This window comes from Crassostrea angulata, chromosome 4 (assembly GCF_025612915.1).
Source record: "Crassostrea angulata isolate pt1a10 chromosome 4, ASM2561291v2, whole genome shotgun sequence".
Lineage (NCBI taxonomy): Eukaryota > Metazoa > Mollusca > Bivalvia > Ostreida > Ostreidae > Magallana > Magallana angulata.
The window spans coordinates 23602502-23616989 of record NC_069114.1 but is presented as its reverse complement, the minus strand read 5'-3'; the positions used below and the strand labels follow the sequence as shown (position 1 = coordinate 23616989).

At 33.5% G+C, this 14488-nt stretch overlaps 1 protein-coding gene across 2 annotated transcripts in view; it reads left to right on the top strand.

Annotated features, from left to right (window-relative positions):
* The window catches only part of LOC128179614 (serine/threonine-protein kinase 26-like), a 36635-nt gene extending 22759 nt beyond the window's left edge, over nucleotides 1–13876 (top strand). Inside the window, exons 6-10 of one of the 2 annotated variants that reach the window (XM_052847094.1) lie at nucleotides 5389–5537; nucleotides 7191–7275; nucleotides 7372–7779; nucleotides 11603–11803; nucleotides 12212–13876. In XM_052847094.1, coding sequence (XP_052703054.1) covers nucleotides 5389–5537; nucleotides 7191–7275; nucleotides 7372–7779; nucleotides 11603–11803; nucleotides 12212–12256 — 888 coding nt within the window. In that variant the 3' untranslated portion in view covers nucleotides 12257–13876. Of the gene's footprint in view, nucleotides 1–5388; nucleotides 5538–7190; nucleotides 7276–7371; nucleotides 7780–11602; nucleotides 11812–12211 lie in introns of both variants that reach the window. The other variant, XM_052847096.1, reaches the window with a different exon arrangement.
* The last annotated feature ends 612 nt before the right edge of the window (nucleotides 13877–14488 follow it).

Sequence of the window (14488 nt, the reverse complement as noted above, 5' to 3'; positions counted from 1 at the left end):
TATAAATATCATTTGTATTGTATATTTTTAGCGCACCTGAGCGGAAGGCTCAAGTGAGCTTTTCTGATCAAGATTTGTCCTTTGTCTGTCGTTGTCGTTGTAAACTTTTCACATTTTGATCCTCTTCTCAGGAACCACTGGGCAGATTTCAACCTAACTTCGCACAAAGTATTACTGGGGGAAGGGGAATCATTTTTTTTCAATTGAAGGACCACATTTTCTGTAAAGGGGAAATAATTTAGAATTTTTCAAAAATCTTCCCCTTAATACAATTTGGTCAGAAAAGCTCAAATTTTTGTAGAAGCATTCTCGGGTATTGTGGATTCATTTATGCTCAAATCAAAGAAAAAATCCGGTTATTGAAATGATAAAAATGACGGGCGGGCGGCTGCCAAAAGAGTACCCCTTACTGTACGGATAACTCCTCCTACAATTTTCAAGATAGAAAATTGTTCTTTTGCAGATCAATTGAACATATATCATAGGTGTGCATATTGCTAGGATTTTGATTTCTGATTATAAAGAAATAAAATACCAACTGTTGAACTTAATAATTTTTGGCAAAATATTGCATATGGGGTAACCCTATTGTACGGATAACTCCTCCTACAGTTTTCAAGATAGAAAGTGTTCTTTTGAAGATTAATTGGACATATATCAGAACTGTGCATACTGCTAGGGTTTTGATTTCTAATAATTTGTGAAAAAAATATCAGCTGTTGAACTTATTCATTTTTTGGCAAAAAAATTGCATATAGGGTACCCCTTTTGTACGAATAACTCCTCCTACAGTTTTCAAGATAGGAAACTGTTCTTTAGCAGATCAATTGAATATATATATCAGAGGTGTGCAAATTGCTAGGATTTTGATTTCTGATGAGATATTTAAAAAAATACCAGCTGTTGAACTTGTAATCATTTGGCAAAATATTGCATATATAGTACCCCATTTCTCTGGATAGGTGGTGTTCATTAATTCAGGGTTGACAAATGGATTATAGATACTGTTTACACAAAAGAAAACCCGGTTTGCTGTCACATTTACAGCTTTTCTCTTGATCGATTGTTTGTGTAAGATCTATTCTACTTAATCGTCAAGATGTTGAGAATTAATTGCTATTAATTTCATATAATCCCAGTTATGGCTATTGGTGCTCAGGTGAGCGATGTTGCCACCGAGCCTCTTTTCCTTCGTGTGTATTTTATAAATTCAAAATATTTCATTTCATTGTATTGTAAAATATTTCATTTGTGTTGTAAACTAATTCATTTGTATTGCATGATTTTTCATTTGTATTGTATTTAAAGCCCCTTTCACAATTGGCGCACAAGCAGAAGCGACCAAATATTCGTGCGACCGAAAAAAATAGATATGGTTCGTTAATTGTTGCCAAAATAATCGCATATGAAAAAAGTATTCCTACGAATTTCGCACGATCTAAGCGAGCGTTGTACGATGTAAACGCATTGAATCTTGCGATATATCTTGCGTCTGTATGCGATTCTTGTACAATGAAAGCAATCTTATGTTGAAGGATAATACGATAGGAACGCGCGAGAGACAAGGTGATCGGACGATTGAACGTGCGCCAATGTTATAAGACTTGCAATTATGCGTTCCATGGTACGAATGATCGTGCGAGTCAGAGGGTGTATATATACCGCCCATATTCAGTAGACATAGTTGAAAGCGAGAAAAGATGCCACCCAAGAGGATACAGATATGCAGCAGCATTTATTATTATAACTCAATATGATTATTCTATTATACCTGATTGGTCTAGAAAGTCACAAGACAGGGCGATGTCACAGGAATGAAAAAGCAGATATGAGCATACGATGTAGACAAATATGATTAAATCAAAAATATTTAATCATTATGATTCTCTTTATATCTCAGAACCAACTAAACTATCTAAGATTTATGAAAGAAAAATGAGACAGTTACATGGGAAATCAAACAATCACGACGTTAATGTTGCGATTATTGAAAAGTCAAACATCATTAGAAATCAACGTATTTTGTGTAATCATATGTTGCTTGGTATAATAAAACGTTTATTGCATTAATGTTAAGGAAACATAAAGATTTATTCCCCAGAAAAAACAAATTTCTCTCGGGCTAAGCCCTTGGGAAATATGATTTTTCTTGAGGGAATAAATCTTCATACATATATTTCCCTCACCATCATGCAATAAATGTATATTGTAAATTTTGTTCTGAAACAGAGATACTTATAGAGGGTATATATACTAGTAGCAAAGCATGGCATATTGAGGGTGATAAGTCGTGCAATGATAGTAAAACGTTGCAAGATTACATGAGACACGTTGAGCAACAGTCACACGGTCACGGTCGCAAAACAGACGCATAAACACCAGCGATTTATCTTACAGTCTTTATAAATCGTGTATCACTCTACACAAAACGTCGTAAAACGTTCGTACTAATGTTCGTGCGTTGCACTGCAATAATTTGGATCGCGTTCGGTCGCGTCTGAATAGTGTGCATGTCCACTATTCAGAGGAGACTTGATGCGACCAGTAAAACGTATGCAACGAATGCGAGAGCTCGTACAACGTAAGCGAGGGCTCGTGCTACGTATGCGAGAACTCGTGCGAAGCTAAATAATTTCGATCGCAAAGTGGTGTAAAGTGGTCGTGCGCCAATTATGAAAGGGGCTTTAAGGATTGTTAATTTGGTTTGTTACGAAGGATTAATTTGTTTAATATTATCCTTTATCAAAATGGGTAATGCTAAGGTGTCTGGAATTTCAGGTTAATTAGATACAAAGAAAAATTCTGTAAGATACAAAACAAATAAAAAAAAATAATAAATTTTAATGAATAAGTTTACAATACAAATGAAAAACTATAAAATACAGAGGAAATTTATTCAATGTAAAATTATACAATACAAATGAAATATTATACAATACAACTGAAGTTCATACAATGCAAATAGAAAGTAATACAATACAAATGGAAAATTATAGTTTACAAATTAAAAATATACACTGCAAATGGAAAAATATAGAATCCAATGGAAATTATACGATGCAAATGGACAATTGTACAATACAAAAAGAAAATAATACAATATAAATATAAAATATGAAAAATTATAGAATACAAATAGACACTATACAATACAAATTGAAAAGATCGAATATTGCAAGGTTTGACATGCCATATACTCTATATGTAAATAGAAAGCATTTTAGCTCACCTGAGCTGAAAGCTCAAGTGAGCTTTTCTGATCACATTTTGTCAGTCGTCCGTCTTTCCGACTTCTTCTCAAGAACTACTAATTTTAACCAAACTTCGCACAAATCATCCTTTGGCAAAGGGGATTTAAAGTTATGAAAAACTAAGGGCCACACCCTTTTTCAAGGGGAGATAATTAGAAAATAATGAAAAATCTTCTGAAGAACCATTAGGCCAGGAAAGCTGAAACTTGTATGGAAGCATTCTCAGGTAGTGTAGATTCAAAGTAGTGAAAATCATGACCCCCAGGTGTAGGGTAGGGCCACAAGGGGGGGGGGTCAAAGTTTTACATAGGAATATACAGAGTAAATCTTAAAAATTCAGAAACTAATCAGTCAGAAAAGCTGAAACTTGTTTGGAAGCATCATGAGATGGTGTAGATTCAGAGTTATGAAAATCATGATCCCCAGGGATAGGGTGGGGCCACAATGTGGGGGGGGGGGGGAGTTAAAGTTTTACATAGGAATATATTGAGTTAATCTTTAAAAATCTTCTTCTCAGAAACTAATCAGCCAGAAAAGCTGAAACTTGTGTAGAAGCATCCTCAGGTAGTCTAGATTCAAAGTTGTGAAAATCATGACCCCGGGGATAGGGTAGGGCCACAATGTGGGGGGGGGGGGAGTTAAAGTTTTACATAGGTATATATTGAGTAAATCTTTAAGAATCTTCTTTTCAAAAACTAATCAGTCAGGAAAGCTGACACTTGTATGGAAGCATCTTCAGGTAGTGTAGATTCAAAGTTGTGAAAATGATGACCCCTGGGGGTAGGGTGTAGCCATATTGGTGGGTCAAAGTTTTACATAGGAATATATTGAGTAAATCTTTTAAAAGTTTTCTTCTCAGAACCTAATCAGCCAGAAAAGATGAAACTTGTTCGGAAGCATGCTCAGGTAGTGTAGATTCAAAGTTGTGAAAATCATGACCCCCGGGGATAGGGTGGGGCACAATGGGGGGGGGGGGTACATGGAATATATAGAGTAAATCTTTAAAAATCTTGAAGTGTTGAAGTATCCCCAGGTAGTGTAGATTCAAAGTTGTAAAAATCATGACACCCCCGGGAGTAGGGTTTGGCCACAATGGGGGTGGGTCAAAGTTTTACAAATATGTTGAGTAAATCTTTAAAAATCTTCTTCTCAGAAACTAATTAGCCATATGATTCTTTTTAATTGTTAAGACTTTGTCCCCAGGACAATTCTTAGGCCTTACAAGAAGGTTCAGAGTTAGATGTAGCTTTATATCCCATATATAAACAATTGTTAAGGATCTTTTTTTTAATACTGCAATACTCAACATGTGATATGACTATAAAATCATCCTGACAGAAAAGGGACTAATGATTATTAACATAAGAATATCGAGGGGCAAAATAGATTTTATTTATACAGGATCTACATGTATTATTGTACATTGTCCAGATAGTTTGTATTATGACTCCATTAAGCTGATTTTTTCCATACTTATTATTGCTCAGGTGAGCGATGTGGCCCATGGGCCTCTTGTTTTTCTCTGGTTTTTCTAAATGATTTTTTATATGTTCAATCCTTATTAGAATCGTCGAAGAAAAAGAGCGAATTTTGCGTTGAAAAAGGAAGTCTCTTATAATAATGATAATTATAATAATTATAAATCAATAATAATAATAATAATAATAATAATAATCTTATTAAACAGTAGAATGAAAGAAAGGTCTATCGTTAGGAAGAGAAAATCCTAATTATAACAAGGGAAAAGAAAACGTAGAAAAACAACATGATTCTGCTGGAAATGGAAAACCTTATTAGACAACTGCACAAATATGAATTAATATAATAGACATAATATAAAAAGCATTAAGTAAAGTCAATGCAGTCCATTTGTTACATTGCAAACTGGGATTCTAGGATTATTGATTGATCTTTTATAATACATTACAGATATCAGTTAAAACACTGTTCTTATGACGTCATACAGCTTTGATTTTCTAACTACGATAACATATACACGTATTCTATTCTAAAAATTTACATTAAATATCATAAGGCTAAAAGATTTTTAATAATTTTAAAATTCCGGGCATCATTTGATAGTCACATCAATGCTATCAAGCTTGGAAACTAGTCTGCTTCTGAATTTTCTTACTAGAGACCGACAGCAAGGGAGCTGCTGAACTACACACTTATAAAGCGGGCCCGGAAGACGAGTACTCTACAGGATGTCGTTGATCGATACAGTGAATGGCGAAAAAACCAAACTCCGTCAGACAACGATTCGGACGACGACGACGATTTAAGGTTTTGTTTTTCTTTTTTGATAAAACAAAAATGTTTTTACTGATTTGGTGTTCTACATCATCATCATCATCATCATCATCATCATCATCATCATCATCATCCAGTGTAATCTGTTTTATTTTTAATACAAAAGTTCGGGATCCAATTTACATCTAAATAAAAGTGGTGGGAAGGGCTATTATTGTTGAACTTTATTTTAATTTTTTTTTGCAATGTTGCCACCTTCACATCCCGCTTGATCCCCAGAAGAAAGTATATTGTTTGAATATTGATTATTTAAGTAATTTTATGTCTGATTACAAACAAAAATTTATGAACAGGTCATAAATTGGACTTTGCCCCTAATAAGATTCGCCCCGATATAGAGGCGGATATAATTAAGGATAAAGAATTCGCAAAAATAATGTAAATTTTTAAAAGATGTTTGGTTATCTAAAATCACAGTGTTTACAATTATTCACAAATGTCCTGAAATTTATACGTGGAATTCTTGCATTATATACTCAGTATATTCAATAGAAAAAGAATAAATACGAGCAATCGGAGGACAAAACGAAATGATATTGGTTCGTTTACACATATTTACGTCCACTCTCTATGATTCCCTCTATTTCTCACAAAATTTTGATGATAATTCATACGTCATGATCGACTAGACAGAAATCTATCCAAGGCAGGACCTACATGTAGCTATCGGCCTAAGAAAAATGCGCATTCTTCTTATTTAAAAAAACCCTGTTATAGATGAAATGTTATGCTTTTAAAATGACAACTCTAATTCAAGTACATTAGCTATTGTCAATAATTTGACCATCCTTTATCGATGTCTTCTTTCTATTTTGCTGATTTGCGTAATACTCAAAGAATGATTCCTTATTCTTTAATTACATTGAAACTAAAGCTACATTGAGAGCACAAACTCTATGGACTTGCACGGACTGACCAAGTAAACTGTAATTACAATGGCAGCCTCCACATAAATGGAAATTTAGCTGTTCCTTCTGTGTAACGTTTATATCGACAATGATAATAATTTATGTACCTTTACTCACTTTTGATAGATAATTGATTAAACGATTCAAAGAAAGATGTACATAATAGATATATTGATAGTGATATAATGATAGATGTAAATATAACAATAAAATGCTTTCTTTAGTACTTCATTCGGGCTATAAAGGTAGCTAGCATCTCAGTAAAAAATATATCGCTAAAGTGGGTTATATGTATTCGTTTCTGCAATGCTAGCTACCGTTATACCCGCATGAAGCACAAAAGAAAGCATTTCATTGTTTAAATGACGCATGCACTTTGTATTTTTTTTAATCTACCAAAATTATTTACTTTCAATTTTTGTATCTTCGAAGGGCGACCCATTCTTGTGTAAATAAATTATTACATGTATAAAGATTTTTTTAAAATGTTTATTGCTTCATGATAATTTATTGGTATAAAAAATTATCTAAAAAATGTAACTGCATAAAAATCGGACGAAGATGCTTTGAATGTACGAGTATAGAATAGATGACAAACACCCCTCATAAAACCCATTCCGTTGTGTCGTTAGCTCAAGTGTATTTTTGATAAGTTAGTTAAAGGAAACTATCGTTATAAAGATAATGATAAAGACCCTGATTTTTGTTTTTTTGACAGAATTGCTGATACAGAGTCAATGGACTTCTGGAACAGCACGGTGAAAAATCTTGAAGAATTCGTACAAGACCACCCTATTCACAATGTAAGACTCATCTCGAACTTTAATATATTCCTTGCTCTGGAGTAATAACTCTCGTTTTAAATGCCATGTTTTAATATCATTCTATGTTTACTTCAGTATGACACAATGCGGGAAGTGGAACAATTTGAAACAATAAGACAGCCAAAAGAGAGCTCTTGTCAAGAACGTGATGAGCGCTCAGAGCAAGCTACTGGCGAGGACAGGCCTTCGGAAAATGATGAAGAATATAACTACTCGGTTGTACACAAATCAAGAAATGATATTGGATCAAAACTGGACACAAATGATGAAAAAGTAGACAAGAACAATAGTGCATCCAGTGATCTAATTTCAGAAAATTCGACAAAGTCTATAGGACATGTCGAAAGTGAACCTGACTATGAAAACGTTGACGATTATCAGTACACAGATCAGGACATCAGTGACGGTCTTCGGGCTCATAATGGCGACAGTACGTCTGAATTAAGTTCTCTCAACGTCACTGTGATGCCGCTTCTCGCCAGGGTAAGTATTTGATTGCTAACGACGTTTTTGGCATTTCTAGAATCTAAATAAATTTGTTTGATGAAATGGTTAGCCCATTCGGAACCAGATACAACCACACAAAACAGTCAATATATTATTTTTTTCTAGGTTTAATGTCTCAGATTCACCAAATATACCTTAAAATATAACAACTGATATTTGAATCAAGATGTAATATCCCTCTGCTATAAATTTTACGATATATTTAAAAAAAAATCCATATTAATTTACATTAAAATCAATACCAAGAAATTCAAATGAAATTAAGTTGGAGCAATGAAGCGCTGCTAAATTTCTCAAAAATTGATAATGTGTGTAATCATGATATGAAGAAAATTAGACATGGTGATTATGAAAAACCATTTTTGTTCATCACAGCATAAAATCAAAATATGAAATGCATATTAAAATGATATATAGTTATATACAATGTCCATTCATGTTACAAAATATAATGAAGCGCTGCTTTTTAGTTCAGAATAGTATTTTGTTGTTTAGGTTTGTAACAAGAACTGCTTCAATCAGCAAGAGTTATCTTTCTTTTTCATAACCTATTGAAGGTTTTACACACTGGATTTACATAGAGTACATAATAAATTGCCATAGCTTTTAATTTTTCAGAAAAGGTTTTCTTTTTTTGATTTGGATAAGATAATAGTAAATGGATCCAAATGTTTAAGAAATGCTAAAAATGTAAACCAGATCTAGAACATTTTGTTATAACACAAATTAGGGGATCAAGTGAATGATCTTCCAGTAATTGGTATAATCTCAATATAGGGTATATCATCTTGAATAAAATGTGATCTGTTCTTTTTTATTTTTTTTCCCCATATGTGCTCTCTCAGAATAGAAAACCCTTATTCAATTGTTTACATTTGAAATGTTATTAGTTTCAAATGATGATGGCTAAGTCAGGAGTTTGCAATTGCCTCAGTCACGGTTTTTTTCCCCCAATTATAATTCATTTACCTTTGTGAACGAGCTATTAAGAGAAAAATAAATTGTTTCCTTCTAAAGATACTCTAGCCTGAAACATCAAGCACGTATTACTCATGTACTGTACGAGTACATAAATATTACCTCATAAAAATATGATCAATATGAATAGTTTCTTGTAATTTTTTGTGGAAGTTTTTTTTTTTAACTTTTTTGCCCCTTGCTATAAGTTCCGTTCCTTGCTTTCGTTCCGTTCAAATTTACTCTTTTCATATTTGAATTTAAAAAATGTCGTCTTCCAGTATAAAATGTGGCCCAACACCGCCTCCGTTGTTGGTACATGCCTTAATAATTGTGAGCTAACAGAAACAAAGTGAGAATTATTTCTCTTATAAGAGGGGCATTCCACCTTAAAGAAATCTTACTAGCTATGTTCAGTAACCTCTAATGATACTGATGATCCACTATCAATATAAAGTTGCATTAGCGGCCAGAATCCGGACCATGATATTCTAGTAATTTCATCATAAACAAACTACCTGGCAGTCCATTATTGATAAAGTTTTAAAAATATATCACTAATGGACAAAATCTGAAATGAAATAAAATAAAAGCGCAATATAAGTACATCGTTGATCAATGATATATTTTTATTGCATAAATGGATGGTTTTCAATCATTATTAGTACATGTACAACTATGTCTGAAATAGTACAGTTTAAACACGTGCATTATTTCACGTCCCTTTGTCCATTTCTCTGTTGGCTAAACTGAGTAATGAGGAGACTATCATATTGATTTCTAATTTGCTTTTTCAGTTTTCTAAAGAGGTATTAAAAGCATATTAATTACTTTTGACTTTTGACATTAACTACCGAATCTAGAATGCCCTCTTACTAAAAATAGAAGCTGCGTATGCAGGCTAAAGTCATGTTTCTTATAAGCATATGTCTAAAAGATAACACCTTATCTAAATTACAGAATTGGTAAATCAAAATTGAAACCCATTTAATCATTTGTTTAAAATCTTTTTGCAGCTACTTGAACTAAAAAATAGACAGAGGGGAAGGTGAAATTGCGTGTTATCAAAAAGTGCTATGTTTCATTCATAATTGTTTCATTAATGGTTGAAGTTAATCCAATGGGCAAGACCATCCACTAGGCTTATTGCAATATAAAAGATTATTAATATTAGTCAACGATATACTTATTTTCAATTGTCTATTCTTTAATAATTTGTCTAATACGTTTTAAGCCAGCAGAAAATAGACTAAGGGGTTTATATAAATGCACGAGTTAAAAAAGTACCATTTCATATTTACTTGTAACAATAGTTGAAATCTACCCACTAATGCAAAAAAGTATAACTCTATTATTAAATGTCATTAATTTATTTATTCTGCGTTTTCAGATTTATTAGGTCACCTGATTAAACTCAGGTGACCTATTGCTATCCGTTTTCGTCCGTCGTCGTGCGTCGTCCTTTAACAATTTTATATTTTTAACTTCTTCTTAAAAACTAAAAGGCTAATTGTTACCATTTTTGGTGTGAGGCATCTCTATGGTAAGAGGAATCCTAATTGTGAAATTCATGGCTCTACCATCCCCGGGGCGCCACAGATGGGGCCAAATATGCAAAAAAGCAAAATTTTCAAAAATCTTCTTCTCTACTCCCACACATGTGAGGAAAAAACTGGTTACATGGTTATGATGTCCATGAAGTCCTCTACCAATATTGTGAAATTCATGGCCCCTGGATCAGTGCTTCTGGCTCTAGGTTTGGGCCAATATGGCCATATAGTAAAAATGTTTTAAGTCTTAGAAAATCATCTTCTCTACTCCCATATATATTTGTTAAAAACTAATTGCATGATTATGATGTCCATGAAGCCTTTTACCAATTTATGAAATTCATGACCCCTGTGTCAGGGGTTCAAGCTCTAGGGTGGGCCAATATGACCATATAGTAAAAATGTATTAAATCTTTAAAAAAATCTTCTTCTTTACTCCAAAACAGTTGGGCAAAAAACTGAATAAATAGTTTTGATGTCCACTAACTCCTCTACCTAAATTGTGAAATTCATGGCCCCTGGGTCAGGAGTACAGGACATGGGGGGGGGGTATGGCAATATAGTATCAATGCATATGTTTTAAAATTTTCTTCTCTATTCTCACACATCTGTATGAAAAACTGACTTCATAATTATGTTTACCAGGAAGTCCTTTACTAAAATTTTAAATCTCATGCCCCTGGAGTATGGGTTTTCACTCTAGGGCAGGGCCAAAAGGATGCATAGGTGTTAATGCATATAATGTTTAAAAATTATCTTCTTTACTCCCACACACCTGAAAGGAAAACTGAATTCATGATTTTGTAGACCAGATCTTTAAGTTTTTCGTCAAAATTATAGGTTTCATAGTTCTTTTTGAAAGATTTCAGGCAGGGAGGTGGTCGTCATTACAAATTTATAATTTTTCTACTCCAGATTGAAACCCAATTAAATGAATATATGAGACTCCTCGAGAAGTTTATGTATGGGTTATGTGCTACTCGGGTGACCGTTAAGGCCTATTGTCATTAGTGGATAAGAATGTTGACTATTAGTGATAAAATTTTTAAAATGTATTATTTATGGACGGCTAAATTGTTCGTTAATAATAAAATTATATCAGTTTTGATCGGGTTTCTAACTACTTATCAAGTTTATATCATTAATGTATACGTTTACTACACAACTAGATGATACTTATAGCAATACGAACAGCAAATTCATTTGAATTAGTATGGCTCGGGAGCTATAGTAAGAAAATGTCATTTTAATTCCTCCTTAAAATATGTAAACATATAATTTCTTTGTTATAGTTGAAGTTGTTATATAAAGAAGATTGTGAGGAGAGGGGCCAATCAACAGCATCGACGCAAATCGTTGAAGAATTGTTAAATGCTTTTCAGTTGGCTGAAACCTCATGTCCAGGCTTGACAGACGAGTTTCTTGGTGGTATTGTAGAAATTCTTACCGCACCCACCCAAGGAGCAATGGAAATTAAACGTGCATTAGAAAAGGTTAGAAGGTATGTTGCAATGAAACCATTTAAACATAATACAAAATGAAACTGTAAAATGAAAAATGTAAAATGGAACATGTAAAATGGAACATGTAAAAAAAAGAATTCTATTATTTCAATTCTATCTCTATCATTTGACAATTTTCCATTTACTTTGTTGGTAAATAATATCAAACAATGCAATCCAGTTAATATTTTATGGAGTCACTTTTAAGGTTATCGTATTTGCTGACAATAATACAGGTATAAAATCATCATTAGCTGCTGATCGAGTGTCTCTGATAAGATTAATGATTTCATCGAAATGTAAAAATTGAACCTCTTAATCATTAAGTCCTTGCTTTACATTGCTTTTTCATATTAGAAATACACCTAAAACTGATATTTTCCTAATTATTCTCTACAGCCCGTCCTAATAAAATGGAAGTGGATCTTTAATGTGAAGAATTAAGAATACGAACTTCAAGATGTGGGACAGATTATCTTGTTTTGTTTTAGCTCACCTGAGCTGAAAGCTCAAGTGAGCTATTCTGATCACATTTTGTCTGTCGTCCGTCTGTCCGTAAACTTTTCACATTTTCAACATCTTCTCAAGAATTACTTGTGAAAAATAAGGGCCACATCCTTTTTCAAGGGGAGATAATTAAAAATTAATGAAAAATTTTGAGAAATTTTCAAAAATCTTTCAAGAACCGTGAAGCCAGGACAGCTGAAACTTGTGTGGAAGCATCCTCAGGTAATGTAGATGCAAAGTTGTGAAATTCATGACCCCCGGGAGTAGAGTTGGGGCCACAATGGGGGGGGGGGGGGGGGTCGAAGTTTTACAAAGGAATATATAGAGTTAATCTTTAAAAATTTTCTTCTCAGAAACTAATCAGCCAAGAAAGCTGAAACTTGTGTGGAAGCATCCTCAGGTAGTGTAGATTCAATGTTGTGAAAAATATGACCCCCGCGGGTAGGGTGGGACCACAATGGGGGGTCGAATTTGACATAGGGATATATAGAGTAAATCTTTAAAAATCCTCTTCTCAGAAATTAATCAGCCTGAAAAGCTGAAACTTGTGTGGAAGCATCCTCAGGTAGTGTAGATTCAAAGTTGTGAAAATCATGATCCCCAGGGGTAGGGTGGGGACACAATGGGGGTCAAAGTTTTACCAAGGAATATATAGAGTAAATCTTTAAAACTCTTCTTCTCAGAAACTAATCAGCCAGGAAAGCTGAAACTTGTGTGGAATCATCCTCAGGTAGTGTAGATTCAAAGTTGTGAAAATAATGACCCCTGGGGGTAAGGTGGGGTCACAATAGGGGGTCGAAGTTTTACATAGGAATATATAGAGTAAATCTTTAAAAATCTTCTTCCTAGAAACTAATCAGCTAGGAAAGCTGAAACTTGTGTGGAATCATCCTCAGGTAGTGTAGATTTAAAGTTGTGAAAATCATGTTCCCTGGGGGTAGAGTATGGCACAATGGAGGTTCGAAGTTTTACATAGGAATATATAGAATAAATATTTAAAATTCTTCATATCAGAAACTAATTAGCCAGGAAAGCTGAAACTTGTGTGGAAGTATCATCAGGTAGTGTAGATTCCTGTGGGTAGGGTGGGGCCACATTATTGGGTGTTAAAGTTTTACATAGGAATATATAGAGTAAATCTTTAAAAATCTTCTTCTCAGAAACTAATCAGCCAGATGATTCTTTATAATTGTTAAGACTTTGGCTCCAGGACAATTCTTCGGCTTCACAAGAAGGTTCAGAGTTTGATGTAGCTTTATATCCCATATATAAACAAATGTTAAGGATCTTTTTGAGAACTGCAATACTCAACATGTGATATGACTATAAAATCATCCTGTTAGAAAAGGGACTAATTATGATAAACATTAGAATATTTAGGGGGGGGGATGGATTTTATTTATACATGTATTATTGTACATTGTCCAGATTGTTTGTATTATGACTCCATTAAGCTGATTTTATCATACTTATTATTGCTCAGGTGAGCGATGTGGCCCATGGGCCTCTTGTTTGTTGTTATTGTTCTCATTAATAAAATTAAAATATTGAAAGAAATCTTATGTTTGTGTATTAAAGAACAGAGGTGAATGATATTGCAAAAATGCCTATTGATTTGATGTTTAAACTACTATTTCATATCTTCATAAATTAATACACATTAACTCCTCTATAACATGAAGCCAAATACTAGTAGCAAACAAAATTTTAAATACTTCTGTAGGATTATTTTGAAATTGAATACGACTAGTAAAAGCCATTGTCCGCCATATTCCTCTTTCATTGCCGATTTCCCAACAACCTCTATGTAAACAGCAGATTCGTAATAGTTCAAGTCATTCTGCTGTAGAGGTCTTACATCTTGCATTGCCGTATTACTCGGTCGCGATGAAATAAATTTTACGCACTTATTCCAAGCCAGGAGAAAAGTAGGTCTGCATTTGAATTCTATTTTTCTGTTTTCATTATTTACAACGCCCTAGGAATTCATTCCTAATAATCAAATGAAATTTGAGGGTCAGTCGTTGAGTTATAAGCAAGATACAGGGCTCACAATTATTTGTCATGCACAAAGGGCTCGTGCCCTGTTTTTGTTTACAAAGGTTCAATCTACCCCCCAAAATCGTTTTTCAAGCTTATTTGTCTAGCTTTCTATTCATTTTCAGAATA